Source organism: Clarias gariepinus, chromosome 17 (genome assembly GCF_024256425.1).
Source record: "Clarias gariepinus isolate MV-2021 ecotype Netherlands chromosome 17, CGAR_prim_01v2, whole genome shotgun sequence".
Classification (NCBI taxonomy): domain Eukaryota; kingdom Metazoa; phylum Chordata; class Actinopteri; order Siluriformes; family Clariidae; genus Clarias; species Clarias gariepinus.
In genome coordinates, this window is record NC_071116.1 from 18,727,531 (window position 1) to 18,743,047 (window position 15,517).

At 37.0% G+C, this 15,517-nt stretch overlaps 1 protein-coding gene across 1 annotated transcript; it reads right to left on the reverse strand.

Annotated features, from left to right (window-relative positions):
* Positions 1-14,928, reverse strand: LOC128505595 (cortexin-3). The gene is made up of 2 exons (XM_053476109.1): positions 14,672-14,928; positions 1-1,959 (listed from the first exon to the last, which is right to left on the reverse strand). Exons 1-2 carry the CDS (start codon positions 14,700-14,702, stop codon positions 1,625-1,627), a joined length of 366 nt encoding a protein of 121 aa, XP_053332084.1. The 5' UTR covers positions 14,703-14,928; the 3' UTR covers positions 1-1,624.
* Between the last annotated feature and the right edge of the window lie 589 nt (positions 14,929-15,517).

A 15,517-nucleotide genomic window follows, 5' to 3' on the forward strand; every position in this document is an offset into this window, starting at 1 on the left:
TAAGACAAATACAGGTGTGGGTGCATGTGTCTATGTTTAACTTCCTAAGTACTTACTTCTTATTTCTGTCTTGGTTTATGAATATTTATGTCTAAATATCCTCATTTTCTTCCAGATCGAGTTTCTACCGTTCTGTTTTTTTACATCTTACTTGAACATTTAAAACATGATAAAACATACAGTACTCATCAAACAGATTTCCTTTTTTCACAGAGAAGTCAAACAGATCCTCACAGTGAACTCATCATAACTGACAACATCATTTGCACTGAAAATGTCTTTCGAGTCCCACTGCACTACTCGGTGCTTGAAGCTTTCCTTACATATTCATACGTGACTTTGTGCATGCAAAACAGTGGCAGTCGTAATCGAAGTCGCTGGCAGTTCAACTCACTGCTTAAGTGCTCTTCAGTGTTCTCACTGGCTCATTCACAGTGGTGAGACAACATAAAAGTGCAAAGGAACATCATTTGGCAGGCTGATGGGTAAAGAGACTAAAAGCTCTAAAAAGGAGAACGACTCCAGTGCAATTCAGCCAAATTCCCGGAAAAAATGTGACAAAGACATTTTTAACACCTCATCAATGACTAAAGAGGTATCTCTGAAAAGTGGCCTTTCCTCACCGTTTGCTCTTAGGGATGAATTTTCTCAAGGCAAATTAGCGATTATGGTTCCTGCGGGTACAGCTTCAAATGGAAAGGCTGACAAAGCGGATCGCGGCAGATCGGTTATTAAAATGGAACCGATCTGAATTTCAGTTTCTTGTGCTAATGAGGCAGTATATGCTGACGTTACGATCACTTTTTAAAACGGCTTTTGTTTAAGATACGTATAAGACTCCAGTCGTCTTTAATTTTGACACCGGGCTACGAGCGAATCCGAGATGTCATCTACAGCATCTACGTCAAATATTTGCCAATAACTTGCTTATGTCAAAATTAGCATAATTTAATAAGTGGCCATTGAGGAAGCCATAAGCACTGCACAAACATATCCTAATCACCAACTCTGACAAAACGAAGCTACGTCCGTAATAACAGTGCACACCTTAAGGCTCACTTTTATAGACAAACGCAATAACCTATGTAGTATTTATGAAGTGCTTATAAAGGGTCTTCAAAGGGACATATGATCTAAAGATGACTACTTGGCAGTATACAACAGTGCAGATATCATTAATAACGTTAGTGAGAAGAGGAAACGAGTGCTGGGTGTTTGCAGGAAGCTGAAGGAGCAGCGCTTGGGTTACCCTGTATGAGTGTCACCGGGCTCACAGCGGCACAGAGGAGCACACGCCGTTCCACAACTGCCTCTGGCAGCACTCACAATCCCTGACTGCTCCTTTCAGAAAACACCCTGTGTGTATGTGTATGTGTGTGTGTGTGTGTGTGTGATTCAAGCTTTTATATTTTTGTCAAGCTTGACATTTTAATAGCCATGCACCTATATATATTTCATGTCACATTTAGGTTCTTTACCAAAGTGTGTGTATATGGTATTTTAGCTAAGTGTGTAATATACATCACAGGATGTTTGCCTGTAATTATTAATCACTTTAAGGTTGTGATTCATTTAGAAGTATCTCGTCACTGTTTTGTCGTGTGTGAGTGTGTGTGCGCCACCCCTATGCTAGAGTGTAATCAAACTGGCCCTTCTCGAGGCCGTCGAGGCCATCTGCCCAGGTGGAGGTGGGCATGCTACGGTAGGGGTCCAGCAGGATACGGAAGCAGCGCACAATCAGCATGCAGAGGAAGACGAAGAGGAAGATGACAAAGGCAAAGGTGGTCTTCTGCTCAAGTGTCATGGCTGTGCCGGGCATGGGGCCACCTGCCTGCACTGACGATGTGAACGACTCGGCCTCCATCAGCCACGAGAAGTGCAGAGGGTCGTCCCACAGTAGCCCCTCACCGCGCATCCTCACGGCACGCGTACGGCCCGGCTCCTCCACATGGACCTCATCTACTCATAAACACAGTATAAGACAAGAAAAATCTTTTCAATGCTTTTTTTTTGGGTGCAACGGTTTACACAATTTATAAAAGTTTGTGTATCCCCCCAAAAGTGGTAAGTATATTTTGTTCAATGGTACAGAACCCTTGTTAAAATTTTCACAGAAATAGCCCTACTTTTTCACTATCTCAGAAAAAGTGTTAATCATTTGAGTGCCTTATCTAATATATTCATTATTGATTGGCTTATCTTTTTAAAAATACTTTATTCTGGAATGAATAGTTTGATCAATGATATCAGGATACTGTTAAACCCTGGATTGCGAGCATAATTCATTCCAGAAGCCTGCTTGTATATCAAAGTGAATTTCCTCCATAGAAAATAATGGAAACTCAGATGATTTGTTCCACAACCCAAAAATATTAATATAAAAATAATTAATACAAAATATAAAGTAAAAATAGAACAAATTGACCTGCACTTTATTTTTTTTAAAAATTCCCGACAGAGCAGTGTTTCCGTTAGTGTGTGTCTGCGCGTGTGTGAAGCTGAAGTTGTTGTGAAGCTGAAGTTAGATGAGAAAGGAGAGGAGACGGAGGGGGCTACTGTGTAGGATGACTTTCACACACACACACACATACACACACACGCACTAACGGAAACACTGCTATGTCAGGAACCTCTCTAATGACACTTTTTGCTTTACGTGCGGGCACACACGTTGACACAATGTTATAATAAACAGTACACACTTGCACGGATGTTGACTTTACAAGTGACGCACATGCACTGAGACTGAGCATGGGAGACAATTACCCATAATACCGCAGCATGAGAGAGAAGAACTATTGGCTCAGTTGTGATCACGTGGCACTCGGCAGACCATGCACATGTGTACTTCTCATATATTAAGCCCTCGCTCGTTATTAAGTTTAATTTTATTTTTTTTAATTTTGCTTGTCTTGCAAAACGCTCACAGACCAAGTTACTCACACTCCAAGGTTCCACTGTACAAGTACAAAATACTATCACAATTATGATCATGACTTTATAGCACACATCAATAGATCATCAATTCATCAATAGTTCTTTTAGTATCTAATTACTCAACAGTTACTATCCCCTTTTGTCCCTAGTAATATCAAAAACCACAAATCACATCACTACCTGGCTAGCTCTTTAATGATATAAAAGAATATCCACAACACAATTTAATGTTTTTTTTTCTTCCCTTCACTCTGTGCTCTAGGTCTATGGCCAGCAACGGCTGGAGGAGGCCTGCCACTTCCACCCTTTATAAATCACCTTATTTCCATGTTGACAACCTTTAATGTACTTTTGGCTGACACAAGAGATTATGTTATCAGTGATTAAGTGGCAAATCTGACAAACCAATATAAAAGTTCTTGAGATAAGTAATTTTAGAAATTTATGAGGTCTGTATGTGCTGTTATTGTGCGTTTAACCTTCAGTACAGTTCTGATATAAACAAATTAGTCATGCGCAGTGTCCACATAGTGCAGCATGGTGGTGGTAGCATCAAATTGTGGGAAAGCTTTTTATTAGCATGAACTGGGAAACCAGTTGGAGTTAAACGACAGCCTAGTAAAACTTTTTGTCACAATAAAAAATATATTTATACATTATGATGTTAGAAAAAAGTTAAGGAAAAGTTAAAATTAATTTAATTTCAATGCAAGACAAAATGCAAGGACAAAAACCGAAAAATAAATTGGAAATTACTACCTGTAATTTTCGCTTCAATAATAAAGATCTTCCTCACTTGGGCTTGTTTACATAGAGTCATATGTCACCGGTAAATCAACTAGACCCGCAGTGTGTCAGGAAGCTCTTAAAAACCGGTCAGGAAATGTATTTGAGCTGTCAAACTCTGTAGTGAATCCTGATACCATTTTGGGTTATACCCTTGATTAACATCTTCTTAATGTCATGCTTTTTTTTCCATCCAGTGGGATGGATTTATTTCTCAGTGCTCAAAGAAAATGTGAAAATGTCCGAAGCACAGCACACATATAGTTCTATCTTGAGAAGGTTGTTCAGTTTTTAATAAAGGCATCAGTAAGCCTGACATCTGGTGCGATGTTTCAGTGCTTTTCCACACCCTGCAGTCTGTTGCATGAGGCATGGTGCAGACGGGGTCCTGCTTTCATCACAAAACATGACAGCTCCACTGGCACTCCATCGATTTAACAGTGCAAGATACATGCACTGCGGCGAGACAAACCTTTACTGCAAAATATGTTAAAAACAGGAATTTTTTTATTCATTCAGGTGGAGTGAGCAAAGTCAGCTCCCTCCTAATGATGTGTTCATATGTGTGTACAGATATATAAAGTAGCACAGTGAAGCAAAGTTCATTTATTGTATATTGTATATGGATCTGGCTTTATGTTTTATGGACGGTGGACGATATAATTATTCAAAGTAAGTGTTCAATGTACACCTGTAATTAAGAATGTGATAAATACCAGTCACTTTATGTAACTGTGTTTCAGCACAATAGATTCTGGTGGGACAAGAGGGCATTAATAACAACATAGCCTCAAAGAAAATAATCCAGGGCCACACTTGATTCATGTTATGCGATATTATATAGTATTTTTTTATAGTTATGAATTATTTTAGTTTGTAATAGGCAATAACTGTCCATGGTGCTTTCATCAGGGTTTGACATACCTTTGTTCAACTGTCTTCAAAGTAATATTATAAACCAGGGATTACAGATTTCAGCAAACACACACATACACACACACACACACACACACACACACACACACACAAATAAATAAATAAATAAATAATGGAATTATTTTTTTAGTTTCAGCCTTTGCTTGGGGAAACAAGTATTTAATACATATTTCATGTACAGACAGTATCCACCCCACAAATTACCTTTTCATTCTCTCAGTTTTCATCAATATCATACAATAGAAATGGTTTTGTGAGTCATACTGTATACACACTTCCTGCAGGTAACGATTGCTTTAAGTGCACTTTTTACAATCCATTAGATAAAGTATAAAAACACTATAAAACAAGTGCTTTTAAACTAAATTAACTTGGGAATCCTGTCATTAATTATTCTGTCCACTGCTAAACCCCAAGCATGATGCAGCACAAATCCTGCCCCAATGGGTCTCTATAAGGACTTGCTGCAGTTCCTATTTTTGACCACTAACACCTAAAATGAAAAGTCATCATAACACAAAATGCAGGATTTCATAACCTCGCACAATCTAGCTAACAGTTTTGCAATCATTTGTGATTAGCCTGCCATGCAGGAGGCCCGGGTTTGATTCCCAGATAAAATGGGAGGGTTGCGTCAGGAAGGGCGTCCTGTAAAACCTGTGCTAAGTTGTAGTGCGGGTTGGGTATTCCGCATAGAGTATGTAGTTTAGTCTGACACTGAGATTTATTAATTAACTAATCTTGTGTTAAACTGTGCTTTACACACACTGATGTAAATCCTGCCTTCGTGTCTTAAGTTACGTTCAGTCATAGATATGGCAATCATAACCAATCAATCATATAACAATAAGAAGGTGGGATTCCTCAACCTAACACACAGGCTTTGCATTCATTTTAATTCTTTTTTTTTCCTTGACCCGAATATACTCGACAAAAAAGGATTTGTTTGTTTTTTCTTCTACAGTATGTTTTATGTGTTTTTTGGAAGTTTTTTCTTCTCTAATGTCTCTTAAAAGGCTCAGTACAAGATTGTCTTGGTTAAAACCCTTAAAGCTCAAACGGACCAAATATGTGCCGGCAACACAGCATCGGTGGTCAATAATTTTTTTAAATGCTCATATGGAAGTCTTGCGTTAAAAATTGTGTGTTTTTGGATATGTCAGGTAGAAAAAAAATCATTACTTTTATAAAGGGTAAATTTTCCCACTACCGGAATATTGGAATTATGTCGGACAAACTTTTTTTTTGTATTAGCATGTTACAGTATTATGATTTTTTTTTTGGTCATAGAAACAACCGAAAAAAATTTATAAAAACATGTGATCATGTGTATCTGTGCTATTTCTTTGCCTATATAACCCATTTAAAAAAATTTTGCTCAGTCATTTTTGGGTAGTCAGTTAAGATAACCTAAAATTCAGTTCATCATATTGAATATTTTGTGCTGAAAAAAAAAAGGATATTGCACTCTATACTGCACAATCCTGATTCCTATATACAGTATGTTTATTTAAAAAAAAAAAACAGCAAATGCTTCAAGCTGAGCTTTAAGGACAAAGAAAACAAGGAAAAATGAATGCAAATTAAACTACAAATAAACTTGTTAAGTATGTAAATCATGCAACCTGCTAATTAACCCTCGTGGAACAAAACATCTGCTATAATTGTTTTTACCAATTTACATAAAATCCTGTTTGTGGTTGTTTTAAGCTATTAAAGCTGACAAACTGATAGGGATTCTCTCTAAAACGTAATTCTATATATTTGACCAACATCCTATGGGAATCCACTCTTATTCCATATTCAATTTTATTATTTTAATTGTTAGCAAACCTGAAAACTCCTAGTCACGGATCTGTTCATCACCTGGTCTGCTCTCCCAGCATCAGCTTTCTCTCTCTCTCTCTCTCTCTCTCTTGTAGGTCAGATACTACTGCATATACTGTATTGCGCAATATACAAATACAAATAATTCTGCATGTATGACAAAATAAAAAATGTTGTCTCTAAGAGTCACAGCGCTGAATTGGTTAGTTTTGTCTTCCGATTTAATATTCATCAGCTTATTCTCAAGTCTTGATTGCTGTGATTCCTGGGTGTTAATGATGCATACATTCTAAACTTTGCAGTGCTGCTGGACTTCAGGTCGAAAGTTTAGAGCACTTAATTTAGTGGAGATTAATTGCGGAATGCTGTCTGTTGGCAGTCGCTAGTGCTTTTAAAGTCATCAATATGTCACTGTCCATCAGCTGGAGCCAAATATCAGGCTGCTTGTATTCAGCATGGCAGAGATTTGTGTTTGCATTATTGACTGAGAAGGTACTTTAGTGTGTTGTACGGCTGTATGATTAATAATAAAAAAATTCAATCTCAAATTAATACATATACACAATCTTATTAGTGAATGACGGCAAGTTACTTGCATTTATTTCCCTGCAGCCGGATGTCAGATTTTTCCTATGGAGAAACATTTTAATTTACATTTTTGGAAAAAAATCGAGCAGCCATAGTGTTTTGTGCAGAATAGCGTGGCTAGCAAGAGTTATGAGCAGATTATGATTATGAGGAGTTTTCCTGCCAGATTCTCTCAAAGCCAAATATATTTGGAAAGTGCCAGACATGACAAATGTTTGTCTGCAGACTGTTGTATTATTTTTTTTTACCATATTCAAACACTTTCCTGAGATACGTTGTTAAATTAGTTTATGGTAAACATTCAGTGAAATATGTGAATATATCGGTAGAAGGATGCTGAGGTTGGAACTGCCAGGCAGGAGGTCTAGAGGAAGACCAAAGAGGAGATTTATGGATGCAGTGAGAGAGGACATGAAGTTAGTTGGTGTAAGAGAAGAGGATGCAGAGGATAGGGTTAGATGGAGGCAGATGATTCGCTGTGGCGACCCCTGAAAGGGAACAGCCGAAAGACAAAGAAGATGTAGATTCAGTGAATGATCAGTTTCTGACTTAATAAAGTCAGATTAGAAAATAAGGATAATCTTTTGTTTAGTTAACCCACATCACACTCACACACACACACACACACACACACACACACACACAAGCTGCTAGTAATTAGTAATGACATTATGCAATATCATTTGCTTTTGTCCCCTACCATTTATTCTCTTTTTATGCATAAATGACATAATTCATAATCAAGTTGCAAATATTTAAAGTATAAAAAGAATACATACATACATAATTTTCTTATTTGATCCTGGTAACTCTTAAGCTGACCTATAAGATTTATTGGCCTTGACATCACACAAAACAACACAACTCTATCATGATTAAGGTGTCTAGGAATAGAAGTCCCTAATGGAATTTAGGACAACTTCAAAATGAGATATTAACCCTACAGGCATGACTTAAAAAACTTTTGTATTTATACCGACCTTGAAACTAGAAGGTTTGCCTTTTTTGGCAACGGTATGCGCGCACACACACACTTATTTATATTTATTTCAAAATTATCAGGACTCTGGTTTTATTAAAACGTCTGTTGGCGGCACTGTCTTTCCGTTCAAGGCTACTGTCTTTCCAGTCACTGCTATGTCGGTGTGAGTGTTTAAGATCAGTGTATTTACAACTGCAATGTGAGCAAAAATGCATGGCCCACTTGTGATTTGCACGAAAGAAGAGCTCCGTGCAGTGATTAGTTTTTTGTGGTCTGAGGGTAAACCTTGTGCCGAAACAAATCACGGAAAAGCATGAACAGAATCGTTTTTGAACTGATACAGTACTCTGTAAGCAAGGTAAAAGTTTCTTAAAGAGAATTACTAGTGGGCATTACTGGAGACAAAACATTAGCTGGAAAATTGATGCTTGCAGTTTTCTGGGATTCTCAAGAGCCAGTATTGGAACATTATCAGGAAAAGGGCTCAACGATTAACAGTGCTTGTTACAGTGAGATACTTACTGAAGAGCTGAAGCCTAAATTTCGAGGCCAAGGGCGTTGTGATCTTGCATGACAATGCACATCTGCACACTTCCGCCCAGACTGTCGACACATTGGACTTGCACCTGTTTGGTCCCCTGAAAGCAGCCAGGAAGGACGAAGATTCACTTCTGAAGAAGAAGTGAAGATAGTGGTGCATTTATGGCTTACAGCTCAACATTTTTTTATGAGGGAATATAAAAGCTTAAAAGACAAAGTGTATTGAAAAGCAAGGAGGGTATGTTGAAAAATGATGTATTTGTCTTTACTAAAAGTTAATTCACATACATTTCACTATACATACACACACATACCTAAGCTCCTATTTATTTAATTATTTATTCCTACCAGCCACTTTAACAAGAACATCTGCTCATTGCAATCATCTAATCAGTATTTATTTGTCAAATATTTAAAACAAATGTGATCTCAGTGACTTTTTCTGTTTCGTTGTTCTTGATTATAAGCAGGCTTGTTTGAGTATTTTAGAAAAGTCTATTTTTCTGGCATTTAAACACAAAATATCTTCTAGAATTTACACATATTGGTGCAAAAAACTTCCAGTGAGGCCCTTTTTATTAATTATTAAAGAGAGAGTGCAGACAATGGGCAGATTGGAGCAGGCAAAAAAAAAAAGCCTACAATAACTCAAATAAGGCACTCTGTTCGACCACGCGGATAAAAAAGCATCACAATACACAAGCAATGCTGACCATCAAGGCTGATATACAACAGTACAATGACAGAAAGATTCCATGGGTTCCATGTTTACCATCCAAAAACAAGTACACAGTTCCATATGAGAAATGTTGATCAGGACTACAGACAAAAATCTGTGATGAGAATTCAAACTATATTTAACTATCTAAATATATATCATATAGAAACAGATTTTACGATGAATACTACTGTACGTCCATGAATGCTTCATGATTAGCTCTAAGCATGGAAGATCAACTGACACTCAGTTTAACAGACAAATTAACAAGATGAAGGCGATAGAGAAGGATCGAGTCATGTTATACGTGAGGCCCCATCACAGAAAAACTAAACAGCCAGTCCTTGATCAGCGTCAGGCCGTGCATTCAGTCTATTCATGATCATGGACACACCTGTTGCTCTGCTCCTTGTGTATGAGTTTACTATATTACATAGCATTAGTCCTTCTGTATCGTATCTTGTGTCCTGGCTCTGTTCTGTTACATTATCATGGATGTCATATTCGCTGTTTCAGCAGGAATCCAAGATAAGCACAAATATATGTATTCACTGCGTGTACCTTACAACCTCTGGATCCCGATCTGTATCCAGACAGACGGAAGGAGAAGCATCATGAATGAATAGCAATCAAACAACAAGAACAGTTCCCCTGTGCGGTGTGTTAATGAATATTAAGGTACGGCATCGACGGAAGGCTTCTGTGCCAGTGACTCCAAGCAACAATGAACAGTGATAGCTGCTTCTGCAGAGCTATGAAGCTGTGCTGCAAAACATTTACATAGTCCCCAAACAGTTTCATCTCATCCTGCCTTAGATTTGCATCCAAGAGCTGCTGCAGTAATCCTGATCATTCACAATGTGCTTACGCTGGACATTCTTTCATCAAACTTTATACTGTTTTGACTTTCTACTTCATAGCTATAGCAGAGTAAGGATTTAGAAAATATCACAATTTGGTGTCACCCAGAAAAGCATGAGATTTCTTTTTTTTTAATCAGAGTTAGTTTTACATTGATTAAAAGGATAAAAAAAAAAATCTGCAACAGTTCAAAACAATATCTGCACCTGTTGCATATGTTTGATTACTACAAGTACATACAAGTTTTACATATGTTCCTGTATAAGAAAAAGAATACAAACTCATTTACTCAGAGCTTTCAGTAAAAATGTATGGGCATTTTAGAGACGTATATTTTATTTTATTATCTTTTTATATACAGTGGTTTTGAAATAGCAAATTTAACTCTAAATCAAGCGTTTGAATGTTCTTAATCAAACTATATCTTTTCTTTCCAAAATAATTTTTTTATTTCTTGGTAAAGAATATCCAGTTATGATTTACAGTTTTCTTTATGTTGGTTTGTATGAATGTACATGGATATGACAAAATTCGAAAATAGCGTAAGTAACGCTAATATACTAATATTCTGGAAGGAAAAACTGTATTATTTAATATACTGTAATACCTTAGTATTATTATATATAATACTTTAGACTATAATGATTTTCATGTTTCATGTCTTTTTGTAGTTAGATTTTTTTATGTTAACTGACAGAATTTAGTAACTACCCTTAGAAAGTGAGTTTTAAAGTAAGTTTCCTTAGTTAATGCCTAACTACTTACTAAGCCATGTCGTACCATAGTAGTTAGTAAGTCTAGCAGTTATTTATTAAGAATTTATAATAGATAATTATTCTAATTACTAATCATAATAATAAACCATTATGTTAACTACAATGTAAGTACTTACTGACTTTACATTATTATCCTAAAACATGATAATTGGTTATCTAATTTTGAACCTCTGTATTATTTTCATGTATCTGTGTTGAATGCTATCCTTATTTTATTATTACAAAATAATACAAATGTACTTTTGTAACATCGATAATACTACTGTTAATTATTCCTTATATCACCACAAAAAAATATTTAAATGTAAATTGTTGGTGTTGCAGCGCTGGTGTCAACCCCATGTCTGGGCAATAGTGATGATAAATTTCCCCCTGTGAAACATTCAACACAGAAACTAGGTGCAAAGTTCTAGATGAGAGCATGTCTCTTGGCAAAACCATTTATTATTTCCTCTTAACAACTGAAGGGCAAAGATTGTGTGGATATAGGATTACTATTTCAAAAAGAGAAAGAAAAAAAAACCCTCTTTCTTTAATATCAAAATAAATCTGTAACTCGTATTGCGTAATCGGATACATTACAGTTATAAATTAGAAGCCGTCATCTTGAGGCAGGTCCTGAACACATGACTTTTATTTGTCACCTCCATCCGTCTAGTTAGTGTTAAGTCAAACAGAATTCACACTGAGCCGCGCCACAGATACCCAGTTCAGTGCAGACACCTGCCCCCCTTTAAGAATGGGTCATTGGGGTGGCAGCAGCAGATACCTTTCATGGTCACCTTGAATTTAAGCATCTAAGTGTTTGTTAAAAAAAGTGCACACACTCACACACTACCTGAAATAGAGGCTATTTATCTGTATGACATGGATTTCAGGCTTTAATGAATAAAAAGACAGCTGTGAGTCGTATTATAGTGTTCTCTGCAATATGTAGGACAGCTGGCTATTTAATAAGACAAGCATAATCCGTGGCGAAGCCAAATACAAATACTGGTGTGTGTATAATTCTGATCTAAATTTGTGCTGTTTTTCTTCTTCTTTTCAAGTTTTCATATTTATTAGAATGTCACAGTGTTCTCATAATGTCAATCTACAGTATCTGTATACTGCAGCTTAATCGCAGAATAATGGCGTCTTTATAGGTATGAGACATTCTGTTGAAATTGTTGGATATTGTTACGTGATGAAGAAATCAGCCTTGTGTATTTAGCGCATAAAAGATGATGAATAGCCAAGAATAAAAAAAGGCTGTTTAAATTTTTTTTTTAAATGGGCTTTGCTAAATAATATAATATAATATAATATAATATAATATAATATAATATAATATAATAACTGACATATGGCACAATATACTGTTTGTGTGTTATATTACATATTATATTATATTATATTATATTATATTATATTATATTATATTATATTATATTTAATTTTATTATATTACATTATATTACATTACATTACATTATATAACACATAAACAGTATACTCTGCAGTAAGTCAGTGTATTTTCAAAATTTTCAAAGTTCATCAAATTCTATAATCCTTATGAAACACATCTTATAATGAAAGAGAAGAAAAAAATCAATTCGGTAAAAATCAATAATTATTTATTGTGCATATCAGAAATCCACAAAAAGATAGAGAGAAATATTTAGTGGATTCTAATTTCCTCCGTAGGAATGGTAAGTGAATGCAGAGCTTGCTGCATTGCGTGGGCGCTCACACATGATATGAAAGAAAGAGAGAAACAAATGAGTTGTCCAGCAGTTCGTTGCATTCAGGGCAGTGAGCGAGGGACATTCTTAATTCTGATGCTTCATTAATATATAGAATAGCGTAAGAGGAGCTCATTACATGTGTCTCTGACTGCCAAGATTATGCAAATTAGCGTGAGCTTGGACGTGTCAAAAATTGGCACAGGGTATAATTATGCTGGCCTAAGTTTACCTAAAAACCTAGACAGGAGAGCTGCCATGCACACACAGTTTCAGATCGGTTTTAATTACAACTGACAGCATACCATGACAAATGGGTGTACCTTACTATAATTTTCTGCTGATGTCTTAGTTTTGAAATTCAGCCACTCCATTTTCATATTAGACTGTGTGAAAAAATTGAATGACATAATTCCTGATAATACTCTCATTTCAGAATCAGGCTTTAATAAGAGTGCACCATTAATAACACTCAAACAGTGAGCTGCAATTAATGTTATTACGCTCTGATTATTTGAATTAATGATGAAGTGAGACACACAATAATATTTTCTAAGTATAAAATTTAAAGGACTGCGCAAGTTTTAAATCCCTATGGTTATAAACATGAAATTGGTTTTGGACATGTTTTTTAAAATGTCATATCACTGTATGAACAGTGGTTTCAGGGAAAAAACATAATGCTTTAAAAGCAGAAAGGCGAGCTTAAAATCAGAGATAGGAATAACAGTGATAGTTCACTTGTTCAACACATACACTGCTTAAGGCCCTGACACCTTTTAATAGCCAGAAGGCTCCTATTTTCCATGCACATATAACACATAACAAAATGTATATATTTTTTTCTTATGATGATCTGTCAAAGTGAAGTCCCTGCTATCAATCAAAAAGTCTTGGAGATAGTCTGACAGTCTAATTGTATATTTTTATTACAGATGATGCACATTAAGGGTGTTGTCGGCAGTACTGCATGCAATAAAGTGCCATTGCAGTGCTATATGAAGTACGTGATGGAATCCTGTTACTGCAAAAACCTCAAGATCAGTTTCAAAACAGTACTTATAACAGCACTCGTTGTAAGTCATTGCAATATGAGATACACCACCTTTCTTTCTATATACAAAAGCTGGCTGTGTGTATCCATAAATAGATCCTGTATGGATGCAACAAATAGCATCACCTGCAGTGGCCGGAAACATTATTTTGCATGATATGTGACACAGGCAATAAGCAATCTACACAATTCAAAATAAAGCAAGTGCCGATACTGTAATTTACAAAAAGTTGAGAAATGTGATCTACCTGCTTCTGTAGGATAAGTTGCGGGTTAGTTTAACACCAGGTTTGGAAAAAAGATAAAAATAAAAAAATAATCGAATAATGAATTACTATACATGGACTGAACTGCAGGTTCACGCCTTCAGACTGATGAAAAAGGAAAAGCTTCACTGCAGAATAAAAAGAGAGTCCAGACTGTATACAGGATCCCAGGATAGCCTACCTCTTCACTGATCATGATGTAATGCAGTCGATTAATCGTCAAAATAAACTGTGATGAGTTAGTGCAGGCTGCTGCATTAGTGCACTAGTCAAAGTAATCCAAACAGTCCAGCTGGTAAGATAGAGCGCATGCCCTAACGCTAATACTTTGTTGGGTTTTTTTTTTATTATTATGATTAGTCTACCTTCCTGTCGCCATGGCAACGTAATATAACGTAATCAAACCTGCAGCAGCAGGAGCAGCAGGAGCAGCAGAAGGTATCTTTATCGAGGGAACGGTTGGTTAATGGTAGCACGCATTCCAGAGCATTTCTTCCCCATCGGTGCACCTACTGCAGTAACCTTGCGCTTTCAGGCTCATCGTGCTCACGCTCGCTCAACAAGTGCAGCCACAAGAGTGGACACGCGGAGGTAGACACGGAGCTGTCGCGTGCGCTGTCTGGAACGCGCGGGCGCGGTGATAATAAGGAATGAACCAAAGCGTCAGGTTTCGTACCTTTGTCTCCCCGCGGGAATGTGGGCTCCATTTCCAGAGTTACAGTGGAAACCGGAGGGGATCGCCCATTCTACCGTCACCTCTACCGCCCTCAGCTCCGCCGCACGGAGACGCACTGGTGCTTCACCGGATCAATCTTATCGTTAAGAAAGAAAACAAAAACAAACAAATAAAATAAAATAAATGACGAGAAACACGCGCACACGCTTCTCGGGCGTTCCAAACGCGTCCGCATGAAGCGTGCGCGCGTGTGCGTGCGTGTGCGCGCGCTCCCCCACAGTCGCGCCTCCGCTGTGTGCGCGCGAGCTGCTCAATGAAAAACGCGAATGACGGCGCGGGATTTTCTGCACCTGGAAAAAAAAAATCGGGGGTCCCCGTTTTTACGTCATTACACGTTCACATGCCACTGTCACGGCGAAGAGCTTATCCATCCATGGTGTACATAAAAATAATAATAACTACCAGCCTGTAGACCTCCTACTTGTTGAAATATGATCGTGGAAACATAAAATAGAGAATTAAAGAACTGGAGAATGACGGATTTCTCCCCAGAGAAAGGGAGTCCCTGAGGTTAGGACGTAAAAATGGCGTTTTTGTGCCGAAATTATCCTCGTGATACTAAACCCATATAGAATAAACATCAAGCTGTGACTGATCGATTTGTAATGCATGCTGGGAGGCAGGGTGCCATGACTTTTCATCTCTTCATGGACGTTTTTTTTTTTTTTTTTTTAAATATTATTCTCTTTAGGATCTGGGAAACATTCCCACAACCCATATACTGTACAGACAGTATTTATAATATATACAGTATATATACAGATCAGTTGAATTTCACACGTGATT